This window comes from Galeopterus variegatus, unplaced genomic scaffold (assembly GCF_000696425.1).
Source record: "Galeopterus variegatus unplaced genomic scaffold, G_variegatus-3.0.2 Scaffold4286, whole genome shotgun sequence".
In the NCBI taxonomy this organism is placed as follows: Eukaryota; Metazoa; Chordata; class Mammalia; order Dermoptera; family Cynocephalidae; genus Galeopterus; species Galeopterus variegatus.
This window is the reverse complement of record NW_007730397.1, coordinates 169,239-195,495: the sequence shown is the minus strand read 5'-3', so window position 1 is coordinate 195,495 and position 26,257 is coordinate 169,239. Positions and strand designations below refer to the sequence as shown.

Genomic DNA, 26,257 nt, shown 5'->3' with positions numbered 1-26,257 from the left:
TGGCAGCTGGCGGGTATGAGGACCCAAACCCTTGACTTGGTATCATAACCCTGTGTTCTAACCACCTGAACTAACCAGCCAGCCCTGCCTCCTTGCTTCTTGTCCCCATGTCCTTCCCTTATCATATGACCACGTTGCTGGAGCGTTTGTCCATCGAGTTTTAGATCCCCTGGTTTAAGGTACTGTCGGGTGCTTACTCTAGTGAAACAGGTCACAGCCATAACAGGGAGATGTCCCTGCCTGACGCTCTGAGGCTTTGGGGCAGTGGCTTCACATTGTGGCTGCCCATTTTGCTTGGTGGCTCGCAAGGGAGTAATTTGGTTTGAGGACTTTGAAATCTACAGATGCTACAGAGTGACAACCCACTGAAGTGCTTGGGGCCCCCAGGGGTGATTTTTACACCATTGGCTGGAAGCCAGGCAAGATAGGGGTGCGGAGCATTTATCCCGCTGGGAGCCTGCTGTACCCCTTCCTGCCCCGCCCTTCCTCCTGCAGATGCATTTCTGCCCTTTCCCTTGTGTCACTAGCCCCACCTAGTGGACTCTAGAAGTATTGCTATTTACGTTGGGGTGCTGAGGAAATTGGACACCTCCTCCTGAATACTTGGGGATGTTTTGGGTTTTTTTAAAAAAAAGAAAGGCCAAGGCTTCTGCTACTTGGCCCTGCTGATTTGTCCAGGCAGGTCCCCTCCCCTGCCAGGCTCCCTGTTGGAGCCTTGAGAACAGAGGGAACTTTTGGACCAAATCAGACTATTGTTCTAGATATTCAGATATTTGGCCTCTGGCATGGCCTGGCAGCTGAAACTTCCACACCCAAATATGCAGCCCACTCATGCCTGGAAGCCCAAGGTTTGGTCTTTGTATTAGTCAGGTTTCTCCAGAGAAACAACCAATAGGATGTATGTGTATTTATGTCTCTGTATCCATATTGTAAAGATACTTAATAGAAGGAGTTGATTCATGTGATTATGGAGGTTGAGAGGTCCCAATCTCTGCAGTCAATTTCCAGAGACCCAGGAGGGCTGATGTGTAGTTCCATCCCAAGTACAAAGGCCTGAGAACCAGGAGAGCCAGTGGTATAAATTCTAGTCCGAAAGCCAGTAGGCTCGAGGCCCCAAAAGGGCCAATGTTTCAGTTCAAGTCTGAAGGCTGGAGAAGACCAGTGTCCCAGCTCAAGCAGTTGGGAGGAGGACTTCCCGCTTCCACAGCTTGTTTGTTCTGTGCGGGTCTTAAATAGACTGGATGAGGCCACCCACACTGGGGAGGGCCACGTGCTTTACTCAGTCTGCCGATTCAGATGTTAATCTCATCCAGAAAGACCCTCACAGACACACTCAGAATGACGTTTAAATTAATGGCTGTGAGCCCCGTGGCCCGGTCAAGTTGACACATAAAATGAACCATCCCAGTCTTATTCTCTCAGCAGCCCAGAGAATGGAAAGAACATAAGCTTTGGATAGAGGAAAATCTATGACCCTTAGCTGGGAAACATTGCACAAGTGTCATTGTACCTCTGAGCCTCAGTTTCCTCATCTCTAAATAGCATTGACTACCCTGAAGGGTTGTTGGGAGGATGGACTGGGATAGCTCGGGTGAAGCCTTCAGCATCAGGCCTGGCTCACTGTGGTGCTCAGTTCTTGGCCACTGGGACCCACAAGACTTTTCTCATCAGCTTTTAGAGGTGTCGTGAGGCTTCTGTGAGATGGTGTTAGGCAGAATGCTCCATACGTTGTAAAGTCTATACACACGTTCAGTCTCCAGCTGGCGGAGAATCCAAAGATCAGGGTGGAAGTGAGTTGAAATAATCACCATTGTCCCTCTCATCTGCCTTCCCCTCCTCCTCATCAACACAGCTACTTAGACTTGTGCTGAGTCTTTTACTCACAATAGCCCCACGAGGTAGATCTTCATTTACAGTTGAGGAAACTGAGGCTCAAAGAGGTGATGTAATTTGCCCAAGGCCACACAGCCAGGGGGGTGTAGTTTACACTTGGGTCTTTCTGGTGCTGGAACTTGTGTGGTGCTGCCCTGTCTTGCTCGGATGCCCCCTCCCTTGTGAAGCTTTTACAGCCCATCACTGGTCCCTTTGCTGTTTGGGAGGTGTACGTAGTTACTTGCAGGGCACGTCTGCCTTGTGAGATCAGGAGCCCCAATCCCTGATCATCTCCGTGGTCCCCAATAGCAGCTGCCAGGTACCAAGGGGTTCTCAGCTGGTGTAGTGCTGGGTTGGCCATCGAGGAGGAAAGGGCAGCAAATGCTGTCTCGGGATACAGCTGGGAAGAATTGCTGCCCCCCTTCCCTTCCTTGGTCCCTTCTGAAAACTTGGGGCTTAGGATTTGAGGTTGAAGAACAAAGAGGTTGCTTCTGGGTGAATGCAGAGGCCGCATGGGAGCCAGGAGCCTTTGAGATTGTGTCCCACTCTGCCCCCTTCAGACTGCTTGATGCCTGGGTTGGCTGGACTACGGGATGCTCGCGGTGGAGCCAGAGACATCCTCTCTTCAGGTCGCCAACCTCCTAGTCTCAGCAGCCTTGCTCCTCATTTCTCTCCTTCTGGATCTTTGGTCTCTGCTGCAGAGAGGACACTAACTGGCTCCTCCTGTGTGCCAGGGGCTGTGCTAGGAGCCCAGGGGCTTCGTTGCCACCTAATCCCTCCAACCACTGGGGGACCCCTCCCCAATGTTACAGATGAAGAAACTAAGGCTCAGGGTGGCTCTTTGGCTTGTCCAAGTTGGGATGGAGGTAAGTGGAAGCAGGTAGACACGGTGCCTTGGTTGTGACCTGCAGCCCCTTCACAGATGGTCTTCCTTGTCCTCTCTGGCCCATCCCTCCTGTCTCACCTGGCTCGGATCTCCCTCACCTCTCCATACTGTCTTCTCTGATAACCACACCTGCCTGGCCTGGCTTATCCTTGACGCTCGCCTGTCCTGTCTGAGATCCCCTTCTCCCGCTAGCGTGCTGGGATCGTAGCTCATTTATGTACATCGCAGTTGCCAATAAGTCTACTCACAAAGTAATGTGTATTCAGTGATGGTTTGCTGATCTGCAGGTCCCAGGCACTGGGGGTATGAGGGTGAGCTCAACCAGACCATTCTCTGCCCTTGATGCCCTGGAGTCTTTGGGGAGGTGAGAGGGAGACAGGAGGAGGCTGACCCAAATAATTACACCAACAGTTGCTAAATTGCTCCTGAAACAAGTGCTGCGAAAGCCACTAAGATTATCCTCAGAGGTATTCAACTGCACAGGTAACACCCCCCCAACAGGGCAGAGGCTGGAGGGCCTCTGGCTTTGTGTTCTCCCAGCCGGGCAGGTTCTTACCCCAGGGACTCTATTTTCTGTCGTTGTCACCTAGGTTTTCTACTAGCAGTTGCTAGCGGGTCCAGAGCAACTTTCTTTCAGATGGAGGATGCTTTTGTTGACTTTCTACCCAGCAGGGTCTATGGACCAGTTGCTTTTGTCTGGAAGGCCACACAGAACCCTCACCCCTGGCCTGTGTGGCAGAAAGAAGAGAAAGACTAGAACCATTTTCATAGCACTTACTAAATGCCAGGCACTATTATAGCACTTTATTTTAGTCCTCACCACAACCTTGCAAGGTAGGTACCATTATTTCCCCATTTTACAGATGTGGAAACTAAGGTGCAGAGAGGTCACAGAGCCGCCTGGGATGCTCAGAACAACTGCCCTCCGTGAGTGTCCTTGCTTTGCCTCTTTCTGGCTGTGTGACTTGGGCAGCACATTGAGCCTCAGCTGTAAATAGATATGAATACCTCCTATTTGGGTTTGTTTTGTTTTGTTTTGTTTTGTTTTTTCCGTGGCTGGCCAGCACTGGGATGAATACCTCCTGTCTGGAAGGGCTGCTGCAAAGACCAAATGATATAAACTATTGTGAAAACGCTTAGTGTGGAGAACCTGCCCCCGAGGTGATGGTTGAATCTGAATGTCTCCAAGGATGTGAACCCAGTGCTCTTATGGGCCCCTAGCTCTGGCTGCCCTTGGGCTTTCCCCTCCCTGCTCTAGTCCTGGCAGGCTGGCTCAGCTCCCAGCAGCGTTCCTGCAGGCCAAGGCCCCTCCAGAGGGCACCACCACGGGGAATTCAGGGAGAAGAGAGGCAAAAGAGGAGAGCCCAGTGTCTGGGAAAGAGCTTTAGACTTGATTTGGGCCATTTCCCACTTTGCCACTATCTGCCCTTCCTCCCCTGACCCCCCACTGTGAGGGTAGCCCCTTAAAGCCCGAAGCCTACCTTGCTGGACATGGACCCACGGACCCTACTATTCGTCCATGTATGAAATACACCTTATAGGGCCGCCCCGTGGCTCACTCGGGAGAGTGTGGTGCTGATAACACCAAGGCCACAGGTTCGGATCCCATATAGGGATGGCCGGTTTGCTCACTGGCTGAGCGTGGTGCTGACAACACCAAGCCAAGGGTTGAGATCCCCTTACCGGTCATCTTTAAAAAAAAAAAAAAAGAAATACACCTTATAAACTGAATTGCTCTACCAAAAAGGAGGCATAGCTGTCATTACTACCAGGATGCACATTTGAAAGGAGTTCAGACAAAGGAACTAGACTGCCTGACTGTGAATGCCCACTGACCACTCATTAGCTCTAGGCCTTCAGCAGATAAATGAGCCTTTGTGCCTCGTTTTCCATCTGCAAACTGGGTATACTCTCTTCCTGGGGTTGTTGTGAGTATTGAATGAATTTGTATATACACCTATTAAAACAGAGCGTAAGTGTTAGCTAATACTGTTATTTTCTCTAGTGCTGGGAGAGAAGACAGGTTAGGGCCTAATTATTTCTGACAACACACCCTTTCCCTGAAGTTTGGGGAGGTGCCTGTCCTCATCAGGACATGCCACTCTTAGTTTCCAACCTGCAGTCACTGGGCCTCCTGATGTGGGCAAAGATAACAGATTTAGGAGCCAAGACAGTTCCTCCCTGCCTTGCCTTTCTAACAGCTCATGCCCCAAAGGTAAAAACTGTGAGGCTAGAGCCCCCAATCCTGAGGTGCCCCAGGACAGGTCCCTCCTCTTCCCACAACTTGTTCATCCAGGGCCCTGCTTGGTTCTTTCTTGAGCAGAGGCCAGAGAGAGGGAGTGGGGGAGGCACTAGTTGGGAGGCCAAGTCTGTGGCTGGAGGGCTCAGGAAGAGTGGGCAGGACCTCCCCAGCCAAGCCTCAGATGATGAAGCTCAGAGAGAGAGAAGGAATCAAGCCCTCCCTCCTCTGCTCCAAGAGCTGGGAGCCCTCCCTTCTCAGCTACCAGGGAGCTAAACCCTCTGCTCTTCAGGGTGGTCTGACAAAGCGGCTGGCTCAAAGGAGAAGAAAATCTGTCCCTTCCCTGCTTGCTCCCCCTCCCACCCCATTCCTACCCCTCTGCTCCTAATGTGCTTGTCTATTTTCAGCTTAACACTTCCTGATATGCACAGGGCTGGGTGTGTGTACCTAAGACTGTGTACACACACAGGCAGACAGGGACTCCACATAGGAGCCTCCGTTCCTGCCTCCTGGGTTGCTGGCTGGGGTGAGGTTTGGTAATCTCCTATAATCCTCCTGATTCCTGGTGGGCTCAGACTACAAGTAAGGTCTGGGAGCCTGGGCCGAGGTGGGGGTGAAGGAAGACAAAACCAAATGCACTGTAGTCTGCGGCCATACCACCCTGCATGCGTGTGACCTCGTCAAATGTGTTGTGATGCCACATCTCCCGAGCTCTGGGTCATGAGCTCAGGTGCTGCATCTTGCCTGTGCAGGGACCACAGGGTGCAGGGCCATTGCCCACAGCCCCTCCCACCACAGCCTCACCTGACCTCCTCTCTTAGGCTCTTATTCTGGCAGTTTGCTGTGGAGTTCATAGTCCTGCTGCGCGTCAGCTTCCTTATCTGTAAAACAGGTTAATGAGGAGTAACTGAGGTGACAGGTTAGCAAATGTGCCTGGCAGCTGCCAGGCCTTCTTGGGCAGGAGGTGGGTACAGCTCCAAAATTCAGTGATTGGAAGCTCATTCCATGTGCATGGGCGGTTGGACTTACTCAGTGGTAGGCCTCACGGTGCATGATCAGGCACGGACCTGGCTGTTTCACTGGGGACTTCAAATTGTCAGTATCCCTAGATCTGTTCTTCTGGGCTAGGTCTTCTCCTGGACTGGGGGCTGTCACCTGGCTCCATGGGTTAAGGAAGGCAGTTCAGGGGTCTGGCAACTCCTTGTACAAATTTCCGTGAATCTTTTGCCTCATAGTGCTACTGAGGTGAATAACAGTAGTTGTTTTGGAGGGGCTAGTGTTACTAACATTTCTTAGTCACTTCATGTGGAATTCCTCTAATTTTGTTTTCACTTGTCTTTATTAGACATTTATGTATTATAAAAGTGCAATGTTCTTATTGCACAATTTTAATAATACTAAAATGTATTTTTTTAAAAAAAATAATCTCCGGTAGTGCCCCTGCATTCTTAGCTCCTGAAGTAACTTGTGTTAACTGACAGTTGTGTATCTTTCTGATACCTTTCTCACTATCATACAAACATACACACAGATGTTTGCTTCTGAAAATAAGAGGACTTATCCTCTACACATCTGTGGTTTGCTTTAATCACTCAGTACATCATAGACATCTCTCTAGGTTAATAGAAATAATACTAATTCATTCCTTTTAATAACCAAATACTATTTAATAGTATGGTTATGGGAGGGTACTTCAAAAAGTTTGTGGAAAAGTAGAATTAAAAGCTAATAAGGATCTTTCCATGAACTTTTTGAAGTTCCCTTGTATCATAACCTTTTATACTATTCAAATGTTTCCAATTTGGGGGCGGTGGGGTTCCCTGGTGTTTTTGTTCTTGTTGTTTGTTTTTTACATTTTTTAAAAAATGCTTCAATAAATATCCTTTCATATATTTCCTTACACACTTTTATTTCTCCTTTGCTTTCTCAAATCTCAGAATTGAAGTTTTGATTCATTTGTCGTTTGCTAAAGCACTCCCACTAGCATTTCCTTTCAGTAATATACCTGGTGGTTTACTGTCTCAGGGCTTATCTGTCCACAAATATGTTTACTCGGCTCCCAGATAGGTCAGACTACTAGAGACACTTAAGCAGTGGCATACCAGGTGCTGATGGATGGCTCGGTAGTTTTTCCTCTTATGGAGCAGGCATCACACCAGCTGCTAGACTGTAAGCTCTCTGCTTCTAAGTTTCTGTGGCTGTGTGTAGCCATCCTTGCCCAGCTGCAGAGACTGGGAGCAGTTCAGTCCGTCACACTGCAGCCTCTGTACGTGTAGATCCAGGCTTCCACTGTCTGGTCTCCACAGGAAACAATGAAACCTAGATATTTGCCCCAGGCTTGAAGAAGAATCTAGGCTTCCCTGCCATTAGTTCCTTGGTTCCCTCCTTGCTTGAGAGAGTGTAGCCCTCCGCCTGGCTTTCTTCCTGGAGATCTCAAGGGAACTTGGGACCTCAGATTGACCCTTCCCAGCACGTCTGCTTTTGTTCTTGTGTTACTGCGTGGAGGAAAATGGGCCAGAGATGAGGTACTTCCAGAGTCTAAATGTCTATTGCTTTTTTGTCTTTTTAACGTTTCATATATTTTCAGAATTGCTCAACAGTATTCCATTTCCTATTGCTTTTTATAATGTCAATATCTAAACGACTCCCCTGTGTGTTATATAGCAAGATGGATACTGGCCCTATCCTCTAGGATTCTAATGTCCAGAGAAATAAGACTATGGAAAATAAAAACCTGGAAGTGATAGCTAAAAGATGTTAACTTAGATTCTTTTAAACAAAACATCAAAGTTGTCACATGGAAGAGATTGTCTTCTACAAAGAGCGGCTTTTTCCTTTCTCTCAGTCATGTTTACTGAATCAGTGACCTTTGTCGGCTGCCTTGCAGGCCCAGCGTAATGTTTCATGTGTGTCCCAAAATCTGCATAGTTGATTCTCAAGCAGAATTTTGGAACATAATCTCTTCATAAATTGAAGGCTGGTTGTATATGAATATTTGGTGATATCTTACACTTTTTGTTCTATTTTTATGATTATAATTCCCTACTTCCCTGTAATAGTTTTTCCTGATTAAGCATCTTTTAGTCGCTGACCCCTTTTAAAATCATTTTAAGAAGCTTGTACTATGTGATCAGTGGAGTCATTCTGAAAAAGGACAGTGGGAAAGTGTCCTGGGAAGTGATCCCCCCCATACCCCCATTTTCCTGCCCAGTGCTTTTCAAGATGATGTTGTTCAGTGTAGTTTTCCGCTCACTTTTAAGGGTATGGTGGATCCATGCACGATAATCTTAAATGCCAATTTAATTGTCTCTTTTTCCCCCTTGCAGCATTGCTATGGCAACAAAAGAAAATATCACTTCAGAGAGAGGAATGTTAAAGTCAATTCACAGCAAAATGAACACTTTGGCCAGTATCCTTTCTAAATGTTTGAAATTTGTGTTTGGTGTGGGGTGAGGGGGCAGGAATGTATGTGTGTGCTTTTTGTCTTCTGTCATGTTGCCATCATCAGTAGCAGTAGAGCCCATCGGTAATTACATAATATGAGTAAAGATGCTGCTCGACTTACAGCAGCGTTACATCATGATAAACCCATCGTAAGTTGAAAATGTTCTAAGTTGAAAGTGCGTTTTTGACTTAAACTTATCATAAATGGAAAATATCTTATCTCAGTGTAGCCCCATTGTAAGTCGAGGAGCTTACTAAACGAGAATTGCTTTCTCACCATCATAAAGTCAAAAAATCATAATTTGAACCATCGTCAGTCAGGAACCATCTATGTGCTGTGCATTCCTATGAGGGGACTTCAAAAAGTCCATGGAAAGATTCATATTATCTTTAATTCTTTTTTCCACAAACTTCTTGAAGTACCTTCGTACTTTGTGAAAGTTCCTGGTGTTTAGTTCCATTTCTAAGACTGCACACCAGAGGTTTAATACTAGTAGATTTAGAAAAAAACTATAAATGTGAATTCTAAAATTATTCACAAAATTGTTTTACACTTTAAAAGCTCTTCAATCCACATTAGAACTCCACAGTATATATTATTCTTACCTGAACATCATAAATTACATGCCTTTTCTTTCTTTTTTTTTTTTTTTTCTACTTTGGGGAATAAGTAAGTGGCAGGTGCTTGGAAGGGGGAAGGAAGGAGACAGCCACAAATGTAGATGAGATGAGTTGCAACTGCTGATAAGCAGTGTGACTTCATGCACAAAATGGATTCTAAGATAGATTCCCTACTTGTCTGTTGTGTCCTCTGCTTTTTCAACTTCCCATTGTAATTTAGGATTCCTAATACTTCCAAGAAACCCAATAGGGAAACTGATCAGCCTTCTACTCTGAAACGTTTTATTTACTCTCTGAAAAGACAAGCCTTTTAGGGAAAAAAGTTTTCTTCCCCAACTACTAAAGGGGGAAGGACGTATAATTTTCAAAAGCTGAGTACCTTTCTGGTCCTCGATCATTTAAGGTTACTTTTATTTAGTTTGATATCTGTTTGCCTAAGGAAAAGACTGTCCTGGAGCTTGTTGGTATTTTCCAGTCTTTTGTGAATTTCGTTCTTGCCTTGTCACCCCGTATCAAACCACACATTCAGTATCACTTATGTTTTATATAGCACTATACAGTTGACAGAGTACTGTTATATACATTATCTGGTTTTATCATTTCCGCAAAAGAGAGAATGTAGAAATTATTGTTGTTTTGCAGAAGTGGCTTGGCCCAGGTCCACAGCTAGTAAATAGCAAATTAAAGATTCAGATTTTCCATTGCTTTTTCCATGAAATCGTGTTGTCTTTCTTAAACTATGAACTTAGTTACTAGCAGGAGCAAAGGCTCCTTGGTGAATATAAATGTGTTTAGTGAAACCTTTGAAACTTTGAAATAGAAGTAGGGGGTGGATAGCTGGGTTATTTAAAATACTAATTGAAGATTCTCCCAATTGTCCACTAGAATTTGTCACCACTCTTCCTTGTGCCTTCTTCTCTACTCTGTACTTATTTCTCCCCTACTAGAACCTAAGTTCTCTTAAGGCAAAGCAGTACCCCAGAGCCCAGTGTAGTGCCTGGCACAAATGAGCCACTCAGGAATTTTACAATCATTCCTAAAATATGGGCATCCAAAAATCAAACAAAGTGGGTTTGAGTTAGTCAGGACTGCATAGAGGAAGTAACAGAAACCTAATTCAGACCGACTTAAGGGAGAAAAGGAGGGAATTAATTTATTCATACAACTGTAAAATCAAGGGGTAGAATTTGGCTTTAGGCATGGCTAGATTCAAGGGCTCAGATTTTATCATCAAGAATTTGCCTTTTCTCTCTCTTTTCCCCTCCCTTCCCCATCTTTTATCTTGGCTTTCCTCTGTGCTAACTTCATTCCCAGGCAGCCTTTCTCCTCATGGTGATAGAAATGGCTGTAATACCAGCTCAAAAATCCCCAGGGAAAAAGGGTGTTTTCTAACAGCTGTTCCAGAAGTAGTTAGTACTTAATATTTTTACTTAGTATTTCAAAATATCTTCACACTCTTACTCGTTTATATGTTGTAGACCAAAGTGCTTATATTGTAGACCAAAGAGGACTGTGATTGCCTGAGTCACTGCTCATTCCTAACCCAGTCACTGGCCAAGGATGGAATATTCTTACTGGCCAATTCTGGGTTTGTATGTAGACCCAATGGTAGAGGATGAGATCAGCCCCACCCTGTTACATGGACTGAACTAGATTATTATGGAAGGGAAAAGGGCTGGTTCCCTAAAGGTAAACTGGACAAAAGTATGTCCACTATAGACAGGATTTCCTGATGCCAAAATTTACATATGTGCAGTGGCTTTGTTAATCCTTTCACTAAGCAAGGAGAAATTAAGCATTTTCTCTAGATTAAGTTTTTACCTTGTAAAATTTTTGTTCATTAGTTCAATACTTGCTTCCTGTTCTACATTTTTTAAACTGTTTCTGCAAATTGTTTTTTTTAATTCATTAATTTTAAAACATATTAATGCCTACAGAGTGTAACGCTCTATTCTAGACAAAGAAGGGACTTCAAGATTAGAAGGCATGGTTGTAATTATACAATATGTAGAATATATAAGTACACGAGAAATATAGTCCCTGGTGAGACTCATTTTGTTACAGGAAAACACATTGAGAATTTGCAACGAATGGGGATTGTTCCACCTTTTTAGTATCCGGGGTGGTTTTTGTTGTTGGTTTATCTGAACTTGATATAATACTTCTGTTAACAAAGAGGATGCACCTGCAGGCATACTCATGTTGTCAGAAACCATTGCAAGAAATACAAAACAATATAAGCACTTTGGTCTACAACATATAAACAAGTAAGAGTGTGAAGAAGTAAAATACAGTTGTGACTGCTATAAAACCCCTAAAATCCAAAATTTTCTCTTTGCTTTTTTTATGTTCCCCAAATAGGACAGCTAGAGCAGTTTAACCCACTTTCTTACTATATCCTACCTACTGCTGCAAAGTAAATTTTAAAATTTAAATAATTCACAAGTGCATGTTTATATAGATCCTAGAGTTGGTTCCCACCAGTTGCCAGAATCCAAGGGGTGTTATTACCCTGTGGAGAGAGAATCAGGTATTTCTTCAAAACCCTCGGGCAAAACTCCCCAGTCTCCTGAAAGGAGGAGTTAAAAAAAGAGAGAAAGAGAAGGAGGAAAGGGAGGGAAGTGGATCAGGGGTCAGTGGTGGTTGTAGCTGCTGTACGTGTGTCTCCATGCCCTGCCGAGTTCCTCTCTTCCTGACCACACTGGCTCCCACCCTGACCTGAAGCCTGGCAGTAATGCCTCAGTGCATGGGAGCTGTCATCATTATTATCTTCTTCTCCTGCTATCTCTATTAAGTTTTTTCTTTTCATTATTCATATTTGTGTACTACACACAAGAATAGGAGACTTGAGTAACAGCTTTTGGCAAGGCTTACAGGGGTAAATGATAAAATGGCAGAATATACCAACAGTGCAGGTGTCCCTTCCTTGAATGCAGCACTGATGCATACATTACAGCGACACAGAGACATATTACAGGATTATACTCATGAATTCCATAAAACCAAAGCAAACTTTATGGCAATACGGGAAAGGGAGAATCTCATGCGATCAGTACGAAAGGATATTGAGTCATATAAAAGTGGGTCCGGAGTAAACAACAGAAGAACTGAACTGTTTTTAAAAGAACATGACCACCTTCGAAACTCAGATCGTCTGATAGAAGAGACAATAAGCATTGCTATGGCAACAAAAGAAAATATCACTTCACAGAGAGGAATGTTAAAGTCAATTCACAGCAAAATGAACACTTTGGCCAATCGTTTTCCTGCTGTGAACAGCCTGATCCAGAGGATCAACCTTAGGAAACGGCGCGACTCGCTCATCTTGGGTGGTGTTATTGGTATCTGTACCATCCTATTGCTGCTGTATGCTTTTCATTGATGGGACATTCCAGGGACTCTTGACAACCACCATTTTCATGCCTTGATCTGGAATAAGGAAAACTAGGAGGGAGAAATTGTCCCGATAATTAGCCTGACCAGCAGGATGAATTCGAGACTAATAGTGATGGACTTCTTCCCAGAGAGCCCCAAAGCCAAGCCTGACAAAGCACATCACCACGGATCCTCAATTAGTACCATCTGAACAAAGGCGCTGGGACCTTTCCTTTCCAAGTGGAATGGGTTTGACGAGCCACCACTCCTATTTCATCTCTCCTTTCACTGCAAACGGATCTGAACCTCTGCCCCAACTCTCCCTCGTTTGATATCAGAGATGCCTAGAAATAAACAGGTGGCTAGAGAATCTCACTGAAGACGTTTTCTATCAGGACATTTTTTTCCTTTGTTTCTCTAAAGCACACGCCAGGAGAAAGGCAAGTATCTTCCTCTTTGTGAAGACACAGATTTGTGTGCCTGAGTTGAAACAGGAAGAAATGCACTTTAGCCTGATGGTTTCCACTCTGCTCAACTTGGCTAAGATTTCCCACTTCAACAGAGCTGCTCAGCTTGCAAAGCTCTCTTTTATTAACCCTCTGAAGACACTTAAAAGCTAAGAAGGTTGGGTGCTGAGAAGTGCAATGCTCAGTGTAGAGGAATCCCAGAGGTCACTTGACAGTGTTCTCTTCACTCTCCTAAAATCATCTTTTAATCTGTTTTCCTGACTTGTAGTATTCAGTTTCCTTCCTTTGAGAAAAAGCTGTTAGAAAACAGTTACTTAACTGGTACGTTTCCTTTATATATTTTCAAACATCTGATGAGTCTTTTACTGAAATTGCTTACAGCTTGAGGAGAAGCAGGCAAATATGGTTGGTAGCTCTTTTTAACCCAGTACCAAAAAAGGTATGGTTTAAACATAATCATCTTCTCTGAAAGTGACGAGTTATCTCTAAATGAATATGGCACTGTGTGTTTTCACCCTGGAATTGGTCCTCAGTCCTCTCTGTGTCCCTCCCTGTCCCCCATTGCATATCCCACAAGCTGGGGCCCTGTTGTTCATTACCTGGCTGCATGTGGCGGCCACCTCTGAGCTAGTGCCCTGCCTCTCATCTAGCCCCTCTTGATGCCACCCTGCACATAGCTGCCTAGCCTGTCTTCCTAAACAACTTACAACCTGTCATCACTCTGTTCAAGAATATTGTAGTGAGTTAACCCATGCAATGTATGCCCAGCACTTTGATTATACATACATACATAAAACACCCCCACACCCACACGCAAATAAAATCCTATTCACTTAATGAGGTAGTGTTCTCCTTTTACAGATAAAGAAACAAGCCCAAGAGATGAAGTACTTTGCTCAAAATCACAGTCCTCCTGATAGCAATCAGTTGCCCTTTTCCTAACCAAGGTTTCCCATCATGAACTGTAAGCAGGGCTGCCTGGCGCAGTGGAAAGAATGACGCTGCCTGGTGCAGTGGAAAGAATGATGCTTGGAGTCAGGTGTCCTAGATTCTGGTGCTGGATCTAATACTTTTAGGCCATAGGCAAGTCACTAAATCACTCAAGTTGTTTTCTTATCTTCAAAATGGACTCCAGCAACGTAATGCATTTGTAGAGCTCAAATGAAACAGAGGATTATGATCGTACAAAATTCCTCAGAATGTTCTTGAGAAATAATGTGGGGCCAGCGGGTATTTTCCATTAGACTGCAAGTCCCTGGAGAGTCAGGGCAGTGTTCTGTTTGTCTTCATATCATGTGTATGAACTTTGTGCAGAAACTTTATATAACTCTTCTAAACCAAGTTAAACCTGACTCAGAACCCCTATCCTACTGTGCTGGGGGAAAAAAATAAATCAGTAAATCTTGTTTATACTTGAATCTCCTTCCTTTCACCAGTTGAGCTGTGCAAAGCTCCCAAGAGTCTTTCCCAGTCCAGAACATTTGGGGCAGACACTCTTATCCACACTGGACCCCATGGAGATGCTCGCTATCTGAGCCGTGTAGTCACTAGAAGCCACAAGTTTCTCTACTTCTGTGCCACCTTTGGGCACAGGGATCTTTGCCAAGGAGCCCATGGGCCTGGGGTTCCCTCGTACACCCCATCCCAAAACCATTCCCCTGAGGTGCTGCCACTCCTGGGGCACTGTGAGGGAGTGGGACACTGGCAGGGAGCAAGGCACAAGCTGATTCCCGTGGCTTCTCCCCCCACCACTTCCCAGCCTCCCAGGAAGCTCTCCTGCAGTGCCCTTGGTCTTCTCACCTTCCTCCTTTCTCCACCCCTTCTAGGAGGAGCCACTACTCTAAGAAACAGAATATCGGTACCTCCTTTGTGGGGATGGGAAGGTAAAAGAGTGAGATGCTAACTCCCTCAGTAACTCATCCCAATGGTGGTGCCCTTAGCATGACACATAGTAGACATTAAGTAGTTGAGTTAATGGGGGAAGGAATTTTTTTTTTTAAATGCTACAAAATTTCAACATCAGTTTGCTCACATTCGTAAGCTTAGGACCTAAAGCCACCCTCACTCATCACAGGAAAAGAAAGTTGAGAGGCTGGACTGTTGTACAACAGTGAGGCGGTAGTTAGTGAAGAGGCAAGAGCATTTGACGATGTTCCCTTCCAAGCACGACAGCCATGACACTTTAGCATATGGCAACTGGATCCTTCCATTTCTCTTTCTCTTCAGAGGTGGTCCTGTGTCATGTCCTGTTGTCTCTTTAGAGCTCGGAGGGCATGTCTCCCACTGCACCATGTGATTTACCCTCTTCTTTGGAACTGGGGGGTACTGGGTCAGAGTCCTGCCAGTGATCTCCATCGGGGGTGCCTCCCCCAGGGGACATTTGGCAATGTGTGGAAACATCTTTGGTTGTCAAAGCTGGGGTGGGGTGGTGTGGATGCTGCTGACATTTTGTGGATAGAAGCCAGAGGTGCTTCTAAATGCACAGGACAGCCCCCCACAGCAAAGTATTATCCAGCCCAGAATGTCAGTAGCATCAAGGTTGAGAAACACTGGCTCAAAGTGAATTCATATTAAAGTTGACAATATTCCTTTAGGGACTGTCTTAATTCATCTTTGTATTCTACAGTACAATGAACATAGTAGGTGCTCAATAACTATTGAAAAGAGAAAGAAATGGAAGGATCCAGTTGCCGTGTGCTAAAGTGCTGTGACTGTCGTGCTTGGAAGTGAACATTGTCAAATGCTCTTGCCTCTTCGTTAACTACTGCCTCACTGTTGTACAACAGCCCAGCCTCTCAATTTTCTTTTCCTGTGATCAGTCAAGTAAAGTAGGCACCTTGGGGGGCCGGCCCGTGGCTCACTCGGGAGAATGTGGTGCTGATAACACCAAGGCTACAGGTTCGGATCCCATATAGGGATGGCCGGTTTGCTCACTTGGGAGAGCGTGGTGCTGACAACACCAAGTCAAGGGTTAAGATCCCCTTACCGGTCATCTTTTAAAAAAAAAAAGTAGGCACCTTGGCACCCCAATTTCCCACAGCTATCTCAAGACAATCCTATTGCTGAAGAAAACTTTGGAAGCAAAAAGTGACTGCAAACCAGGACTGCGGTACCATCTCATAGGAGGGTGATCACCAAGAAAATCCCCTTTTGTGGAATTCACCTGCTTGGCAGGCCCTTTATTCCATGTGGAAGCCATCCCTCCCATTTCAGAGCAGGCAGGACTGGAGCCAGTGAGAGAAATAGGGCGATCTTATAGTATCTATCAAAATCATAAATGAACATAACCTTTGACCGAATGATTCCACTTCTAAGAATTTCTCTTGTAGATGTAAAAAGATAAAAGATATTCATAGCAGCTTGATTGTGAAAGGAAAGACTATAAATAACCTAAATGTGTGTCAGTAGGGGAATAGCTAAATAAATTATGTAAGTCTGTGTCATGGAAAAATAAGCAGCTGTTAAAAAGAAAGGTAACTTACTATATACTGACATGGAATTATCTCCAAGATATGTTGTTAAATGGGGAAAATGATATTGCCTGATGCACACACATACACACACACACACACTTTGTAAAAAATAGCTTTATTGAGGTATAATTAACATACAGTAAACTCCATATACTTTAAATGAACAATTATACCTAAGAAACTGTCACCATAATCAAGGTAGTGAATATATTCATCACCTGCTGCCAGATTATAGCAATAGCTACGCTAAAGCCAAAACGTTTCATTATTTTAGTTATGTAAGTTTCCATTTGTATTGTCTGGTCTAGGGGTTAGGACCCACAGACCTTTCAAACCCATTGTACAGACTGGGTCAAAGACCCCTCACATGCCAGGCTGGGTCACCAGACCCCTCACACGCAGGTCCACTCTAGGTAATTGGGAAAGATCCCGGGAGCCATTGGGAGATGACACGAGCTCAGTCCTCAGCAGCAGCAGCAGCTTACAGCAGGTCCGGGGCAGCAGCTGTGGCAGCCTTCTTGGGGCATCCCAGGGACACTAGCAACAGCAGCTTGCAGCACCAGTAACAGACTACCCGTGGTTCCCCCGGGGGCAGAGGGAACCCTGTGTATCAGAGCCGCTGGTACTTTATGCTTAAGTCCATAACCCAGGACATCTGGGTGCACATGTGCAATTACATTAGACAATAACCAAGGACCACCCGGGCACATGTGCATATTTACATCAAATGCTTGGCAAGACCCTGAACATCTGAGGGTCCCTGACCATTTTCCTTTACTTTCCCAAGACGCCCAAAAGTTACCTTGTGCCCCTTTGAAATCCCTCCCTCCAGCCCCTTCCTACCCCCTCATCCCCAAGCAACCACCACTCTGTTTTCTGTCACTATAGATTGGTTTGTGTTTTCTAGAGTTTTATATGAATGGAATTATGCAATATGTACTCTTGAGGGGCATGATTTGGCTTTTTTCACTCAATGTAAACATTTTGAGGTTCATCCATGCTGTTGTGTGTACCAATAGTCCATTCTTTTTTATTGCTGAATAGTATTCCATTGTATGAATGTACCACAATTTGCTCATCCACTTATCTGTTGTTGGTCTATTGATTTGTTTCCAGTTTGGGGCCATTACAAATAAAACTGCTATGGGCATTCATATATGTGTCTGTGTATGGACATATATTTCCTTTTTTCTTTGATAAATACCTACAAGTAGAATAACTAGATTATATGGCAAGTGTATGTTCAACTTTTTAGGAAACTGCCAAGCTGTTTTCCAAAGGGCACCATTTTATAATTGAGTGTAAGAGAGTTCCAGTTCATCAGCATCCTCACCAACATTTGGGATGTCTTTATTTTTAGCCAGTCTGTTAGATATGTAGTGATATCTCATTGTGGTTTTCATTTACATTTCCCTAATAACTAATTGTGTTGAGCATCTTTTCACATTTTTATTTTTCGTATGTCTTTTCTAGTGAAATATCTGTGTGAGTATTGTGTCCATTTTTTTTTTTTTTTTGTCTTTTTTCGTGTCCTGCAACGGATCGCAACCCTCAGTGTCGCGCCCGTACCGGACCGGGACCGGCAACGGGATCGCAACCCTCGGCGTTGCTCCCACACCTCGCTCAGCCAGTGAGCGGGAACCGGTCTGTATGTGGGATCCGAACCCTCGGCGGGAGCACCACCACTCTCCCAAGCGGCGCACTGTAGCAGTGCGCCACCGGGCCGGCCCGATTGTGTCCATTTTTCATAGGTTGTTTTATATGTAGAATATTAGGAAAGGTATTGTAGAAAATGGTACAAGCAGTTGCCTGGGGGGAAAAATGAGCTGACTGGAGCTCCCAGATGGGGAGGACTCAATTTTTCACTCTTCATAGACTGTATTTTTTAATCATTTAAATTATATTTTTTGGAAAGAGAAATAGGCTACTTTGAAAATGTTAGTATTGAAAGCACGTTTCTTAATGGATGGATGGAGACTGTTCTGTTTAGCCAAGAGCACTTCAGAAACTCCACACTGGCAGGCAATTGGAGCACTGAGCCATTAATGGAAATGTGAGCATTTTATATATCATATTCAATCATTTATGGTGGTGTGGATGGTTGGCAATGATGACATCGGGACCATGACTCCTCAGAGACCCCATCAAACAGTACTTGGTATTTATATTTAAGTGAATACTGTTTCAGCTTTTTAATTTCACGAAGGTGACCTATGCAGAGAAAACCCATGATTGGTTCTCCCAGCTTGTCTCTGATCAAAGGTTTTGTCAATTTCCCTTTCACAGCCCACTTTCTGTTTCCAGAACTGCTTTCCACCTGGCACATGATCCAGGTTTGTAGGTGTGTGTTGTAGACCCAAGGTAGGTAAGTGCCTCATCCAGATTCATGTCCTTTTAAGAAAGCAAGGGGGAGGGCCAACCCCGTGGTGCACTCGGGAGAGTGCGGCGCTGGTATCGCAGCAGCGCTCCCGCAGCAGGTTTGGATCCTATATAGGGATGACCGGTGCGCTCACTGGCTGGGCATGGTGCGGATGACACCAAGCCAAGGGTTGCAATCCCCTTACCGGTCACAAAAAAGACAAAAAAAAGAAAGAAAGCAAGGGAGAACAAACAAGAAATGTTTTATCTCCTAAGACTTCTTTTTGACTCTGTTCTGGTCCTGCTCTTTGATCTAATGCATTAATTAGTTCATAAAAGTTTCAGAGAAACTAAAATTCATCTCCTAGGCTGAGTTCTATCAGATTAATATTTAACTCCAAGGAAATATGGACATTTGCCTTAAAGAAGTTCTTTATCCCAGGGAAGAATCTATATTGTCATTATTCGAATGTCTGATTATAGTATGAAATTTTATTTCATCCTAAAACTCCCTACAAGTCCTCTTTTGAAAATGACACATTTTTATGGATCAATCCACTGATTCAGCATCTAAGCTTTTTTTAACTACATTTTTTCCAGACAATATTAATATGTATTTATTGTAGAAAATATGGATCAAATAGAAAAATACAAGGAAAATTATGTTTCCCCAACTTTTTTGTTTTAAATGTCTAAACACTTGCACACTTTTTTTTTTTTACAAAATTGGAGTCATATAGTACATACTGTCTCTGACCAGATTTTGTCATGTAATACAGCATGCACAGCTTCTCATGTCAATGAATTTTCATACGCAGCATGCTTTGCAATGCCTGCACTGAATTTTATTATGCAGATGCACACCCCACCTGATTAATTGTTCAAATATAACCAGCACCCTGTTTTTTAACTATAAAGTGGTTTCCACTTTTTATCCCATTATAAAAACTAAGCAACACTTGATTTTTCTTTTTAAAAATCTTGAAAGCAGGACATGTTCTGCCAACTCCCAGACTTGCTGTTGTCTGCAGCCTCCTCCTTTCTTTCTGGGTGTGTGTTTATTTTGTGAATTGAACCCAGTTGAGCTCTCCAGTTTGCCAAGAGGAATGTGTAGGCTATTTCTTGAATTTGTGGACATATGTTTCTGTTTAAAAGGGAGGCCAAGGAGGATGAACCCAGAGTGCAGAGAGTCACACTCACCCATTTAGAGTGGGCCAGGAATAGTTTTCCTAGAAGCAGGGTGGAGGGGGCCAGAACTAAATGTCCTCCGCCACAGGTTTCTTTTCCTTTTTGTCTTTTTTTTTTCATGTCCGGCAACGGATCGCAACCCTCAGTGTCGCGCCTGTACCGGACCGGGACCAGCAACGGGATCGCAACCCTCGGGGTTGCACCCGCACCTCGCTCAGCCAGTGAGCGGGAATCGGTCCGTATGTGGGATCTGAACCCTTGGCGGGAGCACCGCTGCGCTCCCAAGCGTTGCACTGTAGCAGTGCGCCACTGGGCCGGCCCCACAGGTTGCTTTTAAACTCAGTCTCATGGTCCCCCAGTATCACCTGTTCTTTGGAACACTCCACCTCCTGTTTGTTGATTCATTACTACAATCCTTCTCAATATTAGAATCACCTGCAGAAGTGGGGTTTAAAAAACAACAACAATGCCGGCATCTCCTCCCAGAGGTTTATGATCCAATTAGACTAGGGTGGAGCCCAGACATAGGGATTTTTTTTTTTTAAACTCTCTAGGTTATTTCAACCTGCAGCCAGTGTTGAGAACCTGTGCTTTATGGCTTTTTAGCCTCTGGTGGGGCTTGGGTTGCTGCCTTTGGCACTGAATAGTTTCAGGCCACAAGCTGCTCTCAGAGAGTCCCCTCTTCCCACCTGGCTCATGCAAAGTCATAAGAAGCTGTTTCAAAACTGCTGATACGTGTAGTAGGCAGGCAGTAAATGTTTGGTTCCCCCTTACTCCTTAGTAAGTTTGATATTTTTACCATCTTCGTGCCTGCCTTTCTGACCTTGTTGAATCACCCTTTGGACCTGAGTATTAATGAAATGTTATTGCAGAAGAGATTGAGAAAATTGGTATATCATGCATATATCATACAAAACTTTCTTGTAACATAAAAAATACAGTTTAATTATTGCTTGTGCCTCAGTTGTTTAAGTGAATATTAAAGGGCTTGGAGGAAAAAAAATGCTGATGCATGGAGGAACAGGGTATCCCAACTCTCACCAAGTGATTAGACTGAAAGATCAGCATTTTACTGCAGCTCGTCCACCTCTCCAGACAGCCAATTAGCCACAGAAACAGCAGACACTGCATAAAGGAGCTCTTTCAGGGCTGAGCTTTTAATGCCCAGAAGCACATTATATAGTAAACAATACCATGTTCACATCAGGCAAAAAGCATCTTGCTTCGGGTGGCAGTATTTGCTTCCTGGAGAAAGGGGGCCTCACCTTGAACCTGGAGCTTGGCAGCACCTGGATTGGTTGAGAAAGGGGATGAGCATGCCTGGCATTGTGGGGAGGCAGCCAGCTATGGAGGAGGGAGCATCAGACCCAGAGACGTGGGTCTGAATCTCATCTCTAGTTTTGCCAAGCAGCGTGACTATACAGTTAATCCAGCTAATGGTCCATTCCTTCTCTATAAAATGGTGATAAAGGTGGCTGCCATAATTATGCTCTATTTATGTTGTCAGGATTATGTGAGGTTAATGCTTAGTATATTAACAAAGTCAGTGGGGCTGACCTGGTATAAGAGAGATTTTTGTTTGTACTAATGGTCAGAAACCAGGCCTCTCATGCCTCCTTAGTCCCCTCTCTTGCTGACGTGGGGGAGGAAAGAACACTGGAGAGGTGATCAGTAGACATCTTCAACTATAATGGGACAGCTTAGAGGAAAAATGTGAGACGTTCTGTGTGGACAGGCAAGGTGGAGCCCACACACCAGTAGTTTAACAAGCCTCCAGGTGATTCTGAGGCACACTGAAGTTTGAGAACCACTGCTCTATAGTATATTACATTGTATGAATATGCACATTCTATTTAGACATCCTATTATAGATGGATAGCTTTTAATTTTAGTTTGGAACTGTTACAAGTCACGTTCTTTTTTTCTTTGGGTGGCTGACCAGTATGGGGATTCAATGCTCTGAACATTCTTGAACATGGATTTTGGGACACATATGTATACTTCTCTGTTGGTTATATATACCAAGGAGTAGAATTGTTGGGTTATAGGTTATGTGCATATTCGGTTTTAGTATATACTGTCAAACAGTTTGCCAGAGTGATTGTACCAATTTCCATTCCCACCAGCAATGTAGGAATATTCCAGTTCCTTCACATCCTCACCAACACGTGATGTTGCCAGTCTGAATTTGCATTTCCCTGTGATGACTAATGAGATTGAGCATTTTTATATGCTTATTAGCTATTAGGATATCCTTTTTTATGAAATGCCCCTTCAACTTTTTGCATATTTATTAATTGGATCATCTGTCTTTTCCAATTAATTTTTCCTTTGTTAGATAAATATATTGCAAATATACCCTCCTATTCTGTGGCTTGTCTTTTTTACTTTCTTAATGGTGGTTTTGATTAGTAGAAGTTCTTCATTTTGATGTAATCCAATTTATCCATTTTTTTTTTCCTTAATGGTTAGTGTTTTTGTATCCTGTTGAGGAATCTTTGCCTACCCCGAAGGCCATGAAGATATTCTCCAATGTTTTCTTCTAGAAGCTGTATTGTTTTGCTTTTCAGTTTAGAACTATAATCATTTTACAATTGATTTCCATGTGCGATTTGAGCCAGGGGTCAAGATTCATTTTTCCATGTGGATATGCAGGTGATTGGGCACCATTTGAAAAATCCATCCTTTCCTCACTGCACTGGAGTGTCAATTTGGGTATGAATCAAGCAACTCTATACATGTGGGTCTTTTTCTGGATGCTTCATTATTTTCCATTAGTCTGTTTTTTACCCTGAGTCAATACCAGTCTATCTTATCATAATTTTATAATAAGTCCTGATATCTGGTAGTATAGGTCTCACAGATTTGTTCTTACTCAAAGTTGTCTTGGCTCTTCTTGGTCCTTCACATTTTTATATAAATTGCAGAATCAGTTAGTCAGCTTCCAAGAAAAATGTGCTGGATTTTGATTGGGATTATACTGAATATATGGATCAATTGGAAGAGAATTAACATGTTTACAATATTGAATCTTCTAATCTGTGTCCATGGTATTTCCCTCCCTCCATTTATTTAGGCCACTTGCTGGCAGATCCTGATGTCTGTCTGATCAGTGTCCATATGCCCATTCTCTTTCTATCCTCCCTGTCATTGGGGACATTGATCAGGATATAAAACTGTGGGCTTACACCTTACACTCATTAGGATGTCTACTGTCAACAAAACAAAGTAAAAAGTGCTGGTGAGAACGTGGAGAAATCGGAACCTTGATGCACTGTTGGTTGGAATATAAAATGGTGCAGCCGCTATGGGAAATGGTATGGTGCTTCCTCAAAAAATTAAAAGTAGCATTACCGAGTTGCCCTTCACCTTTGCAGCCACCGCCATCTCCTCTGATCTGCGAAAGTCATGTTACCCAACACCGGGCAGCTAGCAGGATGTACAGTTTTTATCACAGGTGCAAGCCATGCATTGGCAAAGCTATTGCATTGAAAGCAGCAAAGGATGGAGCAAATATTGTCATTGCTGTGAAGACTACCCATGCACACCCAAAACTTCCAGGCACAATCTATACTGCTGCTGAAGAAATCGAAGCAGCTGGAGGAAAGGCCTTGCCATGTGTTGTTGATGTGAGAGATGAACAGCAAATCAGTAATGCAGTGGAGAAAGCATGAGAGAGATGAAGTCAATAAAGTCTGGATTTGCCCAAGGTGTCCACTGATTGGAATAATCCTTACTAGCTTCATTTGCTACCCTACTGTGTATGGTAATTCTGCACAAGTGGTGTATATACCCGAATTGATGTTTTGGTGAATAATGCCAATGCTATTAGCTTGACCAACACATTGGAAACACCTACAAAGAGAGTGGATTTGATGATGAATGTGAACACCAGAGGCACCTACCTTACATCTAAAGCATGTATTCCTTATTTGAAAAAGAGTAAAATTGCTCATATCCTCAATCTCAGCCCACCATTGAACCTAAACCCACTGTGGTTCAAACAGCACTGTGCTTACACAGTTGCTAAGTATGGTATGTCTATGTGTGTGCTTGGAATGGCAGAAGAATTTAAAGGCGAAATTGCAGTCAATGCATTATGGCCTAAAACAGCCATACACACTGCTGTTATGGATATGCTGGGTGGATCTGGTATTGAAAGCCAATGTAGAAAAGTTGATATCATTGCAGATGCTGCATATTCCATTTTCAAAAAGCCAAAAAGTTTTACTGGCAACTTTATTTTTTATTTTTTTATTTTTTTATTTTATTTTATTTTATTTTTATTTTGTCAATATACAATGTAGTTGATTATTGTGTCCCATCACCGAAACCTCCCTCCGTCCTCCCTCTCCCCACTCCCACCCAGGTGTGTCCCCTCCATTTTCTTGTTGTAAGAACTTCAAAGAAAAGTTGTGGTTGTTATATCTTCCTCTCCCCCCCCCGGTTTTTTTTGTTTTTGTTTTTGATTTTGGAATGGGAAACGGCATACCGAATATGTGTTTTATGAATTGAGTTAAGGTTTCTAAAAATACTTCAGGGACTATGGTAAGCCTCCTCTCATTTAGTCCTCATAGTAATTCTATGTGATGGTGTTATTTCCCCCATTTTACAAATGAGGAAGCAGATTTAGAGAAGTTAGGTAATTTGCCCAGGTTTCCCAGTTGGTGAATGGTAATAAAGATGGTAGTATTTCATGTGTGTGATGGTAAGAGCTTGGATTTGATATCTTTGTATATAATTATTTGTTGAACTGAATTGTAGCCGTAATAACTTCGTATAGCATACATTATACGAAGTTATACGGCAGTATTTCATTCGTTTTTATAGCTGAGTAGTATTCCATTGTGTAGATATACCACATTACTGGCAACTTTATTATTGATGAAAATATCTTAAAAGAAGAAGGAATAAAAAATTTTGACGTTTATGCAGTTAAACCAGGCCATCCTTTGATACCAGAATTCTTCTTAGATGAACACCCAGATACAGTTATGAAGAAAGTAGAATCACATGAATTCAAAGAAGAGAAACCACAGCCGCAACCAAAACCACGTTCTGGAGCCATGGAAGAAACATTTAGAATTGTTAAGGACTCTCTTAGTGAAGATATTGTGAAAGCCACTCAAGCAGTCTATCAGTCTGAGCTCTCAGGAGAAGATGGTGGCACGTGGTTTCTTGATCTGAAAAACAAAGGCGGGAATGTTGGGTCCGGAGAGCCCTCTGATCAGGCAGATGTGGTGATGAGTATGTCTACTGATGATTTTGTAAAAATGTTTTCAGGGAAACTAAAACCATCAATGGCATTCATGTCAGGAAGATTGACGATTAAAGGAAACATGGCCCTAGCAATCAAACTGGAGAAGCTAATGAATCAGATGAATGCCAGACTGTGAAGGCAAGAAAAGAAAATGTTTACTGCTGTGCTCAAAAAGTAAAAAACTCAACAGTTAAAGTCTTATGTTTGTTTTCTTCACTAGTGTATCAAGGATATGTATGTTTGTTTTGGAAAAAAAGTAGAATTTCTATATCATAAGACTTGAAAATGTAATTAAAACAGCTAGCTTATTAAACATAAGCTTCATTAAGTGGAATTCTAACACATTCTGTTTTTTATAGTTCAGGGGTTTTGCCCTCTGAGCCTTATATCTCACTTGCTGTCTTTCAAGAAGAGTATTATGAGCAACCAATCAGGGTCAAGCAATAAAATCAGCTCTTTTCAAAGCTTATTCTCATGTAAAATGAAGCTAGTCTGTTTTTAAATTTTTAGTTATAGATTGTATAATAATGAAAACTTTAATAATGTTTTGGATTTTTATATGCTTATTTTAAAGGAAATCTCTACAGTGTATTTCACAGAAATCGCATAATAAATACTTAAATACTTGTGAAGACTAAATGAAACAAAACAGTTTTTCATTTTGTTAACTACCTTTTCAGGTATAGTTATGTATAGAAAAGTATTATTAATGTAATTCAACTAATTTCAGTATGTGCACTATTTAAAAGTATGTTAAAAATGTCCTAAAATAAGATAATCATCTCCCCAGGAAAAAAAAAAAAGTAGCATTACCATATGATTCAACAATTCCACTTCTGGGTATATACCCAAAAGAGTCAAAAGCAGGGTCTCGAAGAGATATTTGTATACCCATGATTGTAGCAGCCTTATTCACAGGAGCCAAAAGGTGGAAGCAACCATGTCCATCAACAGATGAATGAATAGACAAAACGTGGTGTGTGTATATCTAATGGAATATTCAGTCTTAAAAAGGAAGGAAATCCTGACACATGCTAAACTATGGATAAACCTTGAGGACATTATGCTAAGTGA

General features: G+C 43.1%; 2 protein-coding genes across 2 annotated transcripts; both read left to right on the top strand.

The window, feature by feature from the left end:
• Window positions 1-2,644: 2,644 nt before the first annotated feature.
• On the top strand, window positions 2,645-25,748 carry LOC103602769 (hydroxysteroid dehydrogenase-like protein 2). The gene is made up of 5 exons (XM_008587204.1): window positions 2,645-2,738; window positions 8,324-8,406; window positions 22,396-23,593; window positions 23,702-24,150; window positions 24,787-25,748. The coding sequence occupies exons 3-5, from the start codon at window positions 23,193-23,195 to the stop codon at window positions 25,317-25,319; spliced, it is 1,383 nt and encodes a 460-aa protein (XP_008585426.1). The 5' UTR covers window positions 2,645-2,738; window positions 8,324-8,406; window positions 22,396-23,192; the 3' UTR covers window positions 25,320-25,748.
• LOC103602768 (Golgi SNAP receptor complex member 1) lies at window positions 11,917-13,901 on the top strand (the record flags this gene model as incomplete). Its single annotated transcript, XM_008587203.1, has 1 exon — window positions 11,917-13,901. A coding segment is annotated over one exon (528 nt), but the record flags the coding sequence as incomplete, so codon positions are not given.
• Window positions 25,749-26,257: the final 509 nt, after the last annotated feature.

Coding starts and splice junctions, on each gene's coding strand:
- LOC103602769 (XM_008587204.1), top strand. CDS start 23,193: ATGCACTGTTGGTTGGAATATAAAATGGTGCAGCCGCTATGGGAAATG. Junction 23,594..23,701: donor AGTAATGCAGTGGAGAAAGC/ATGAGAGAGATG, acceptor GTAATTCTGCAC/AAGTGGTGTATATACCCGAA. Junction 24,151..24,786: donor TTTCAAAAAGCCAAAAAGTT/TTACTGGCAACT, acceptor AGATATACCACA/TTACTGGCAACTTTATTATT.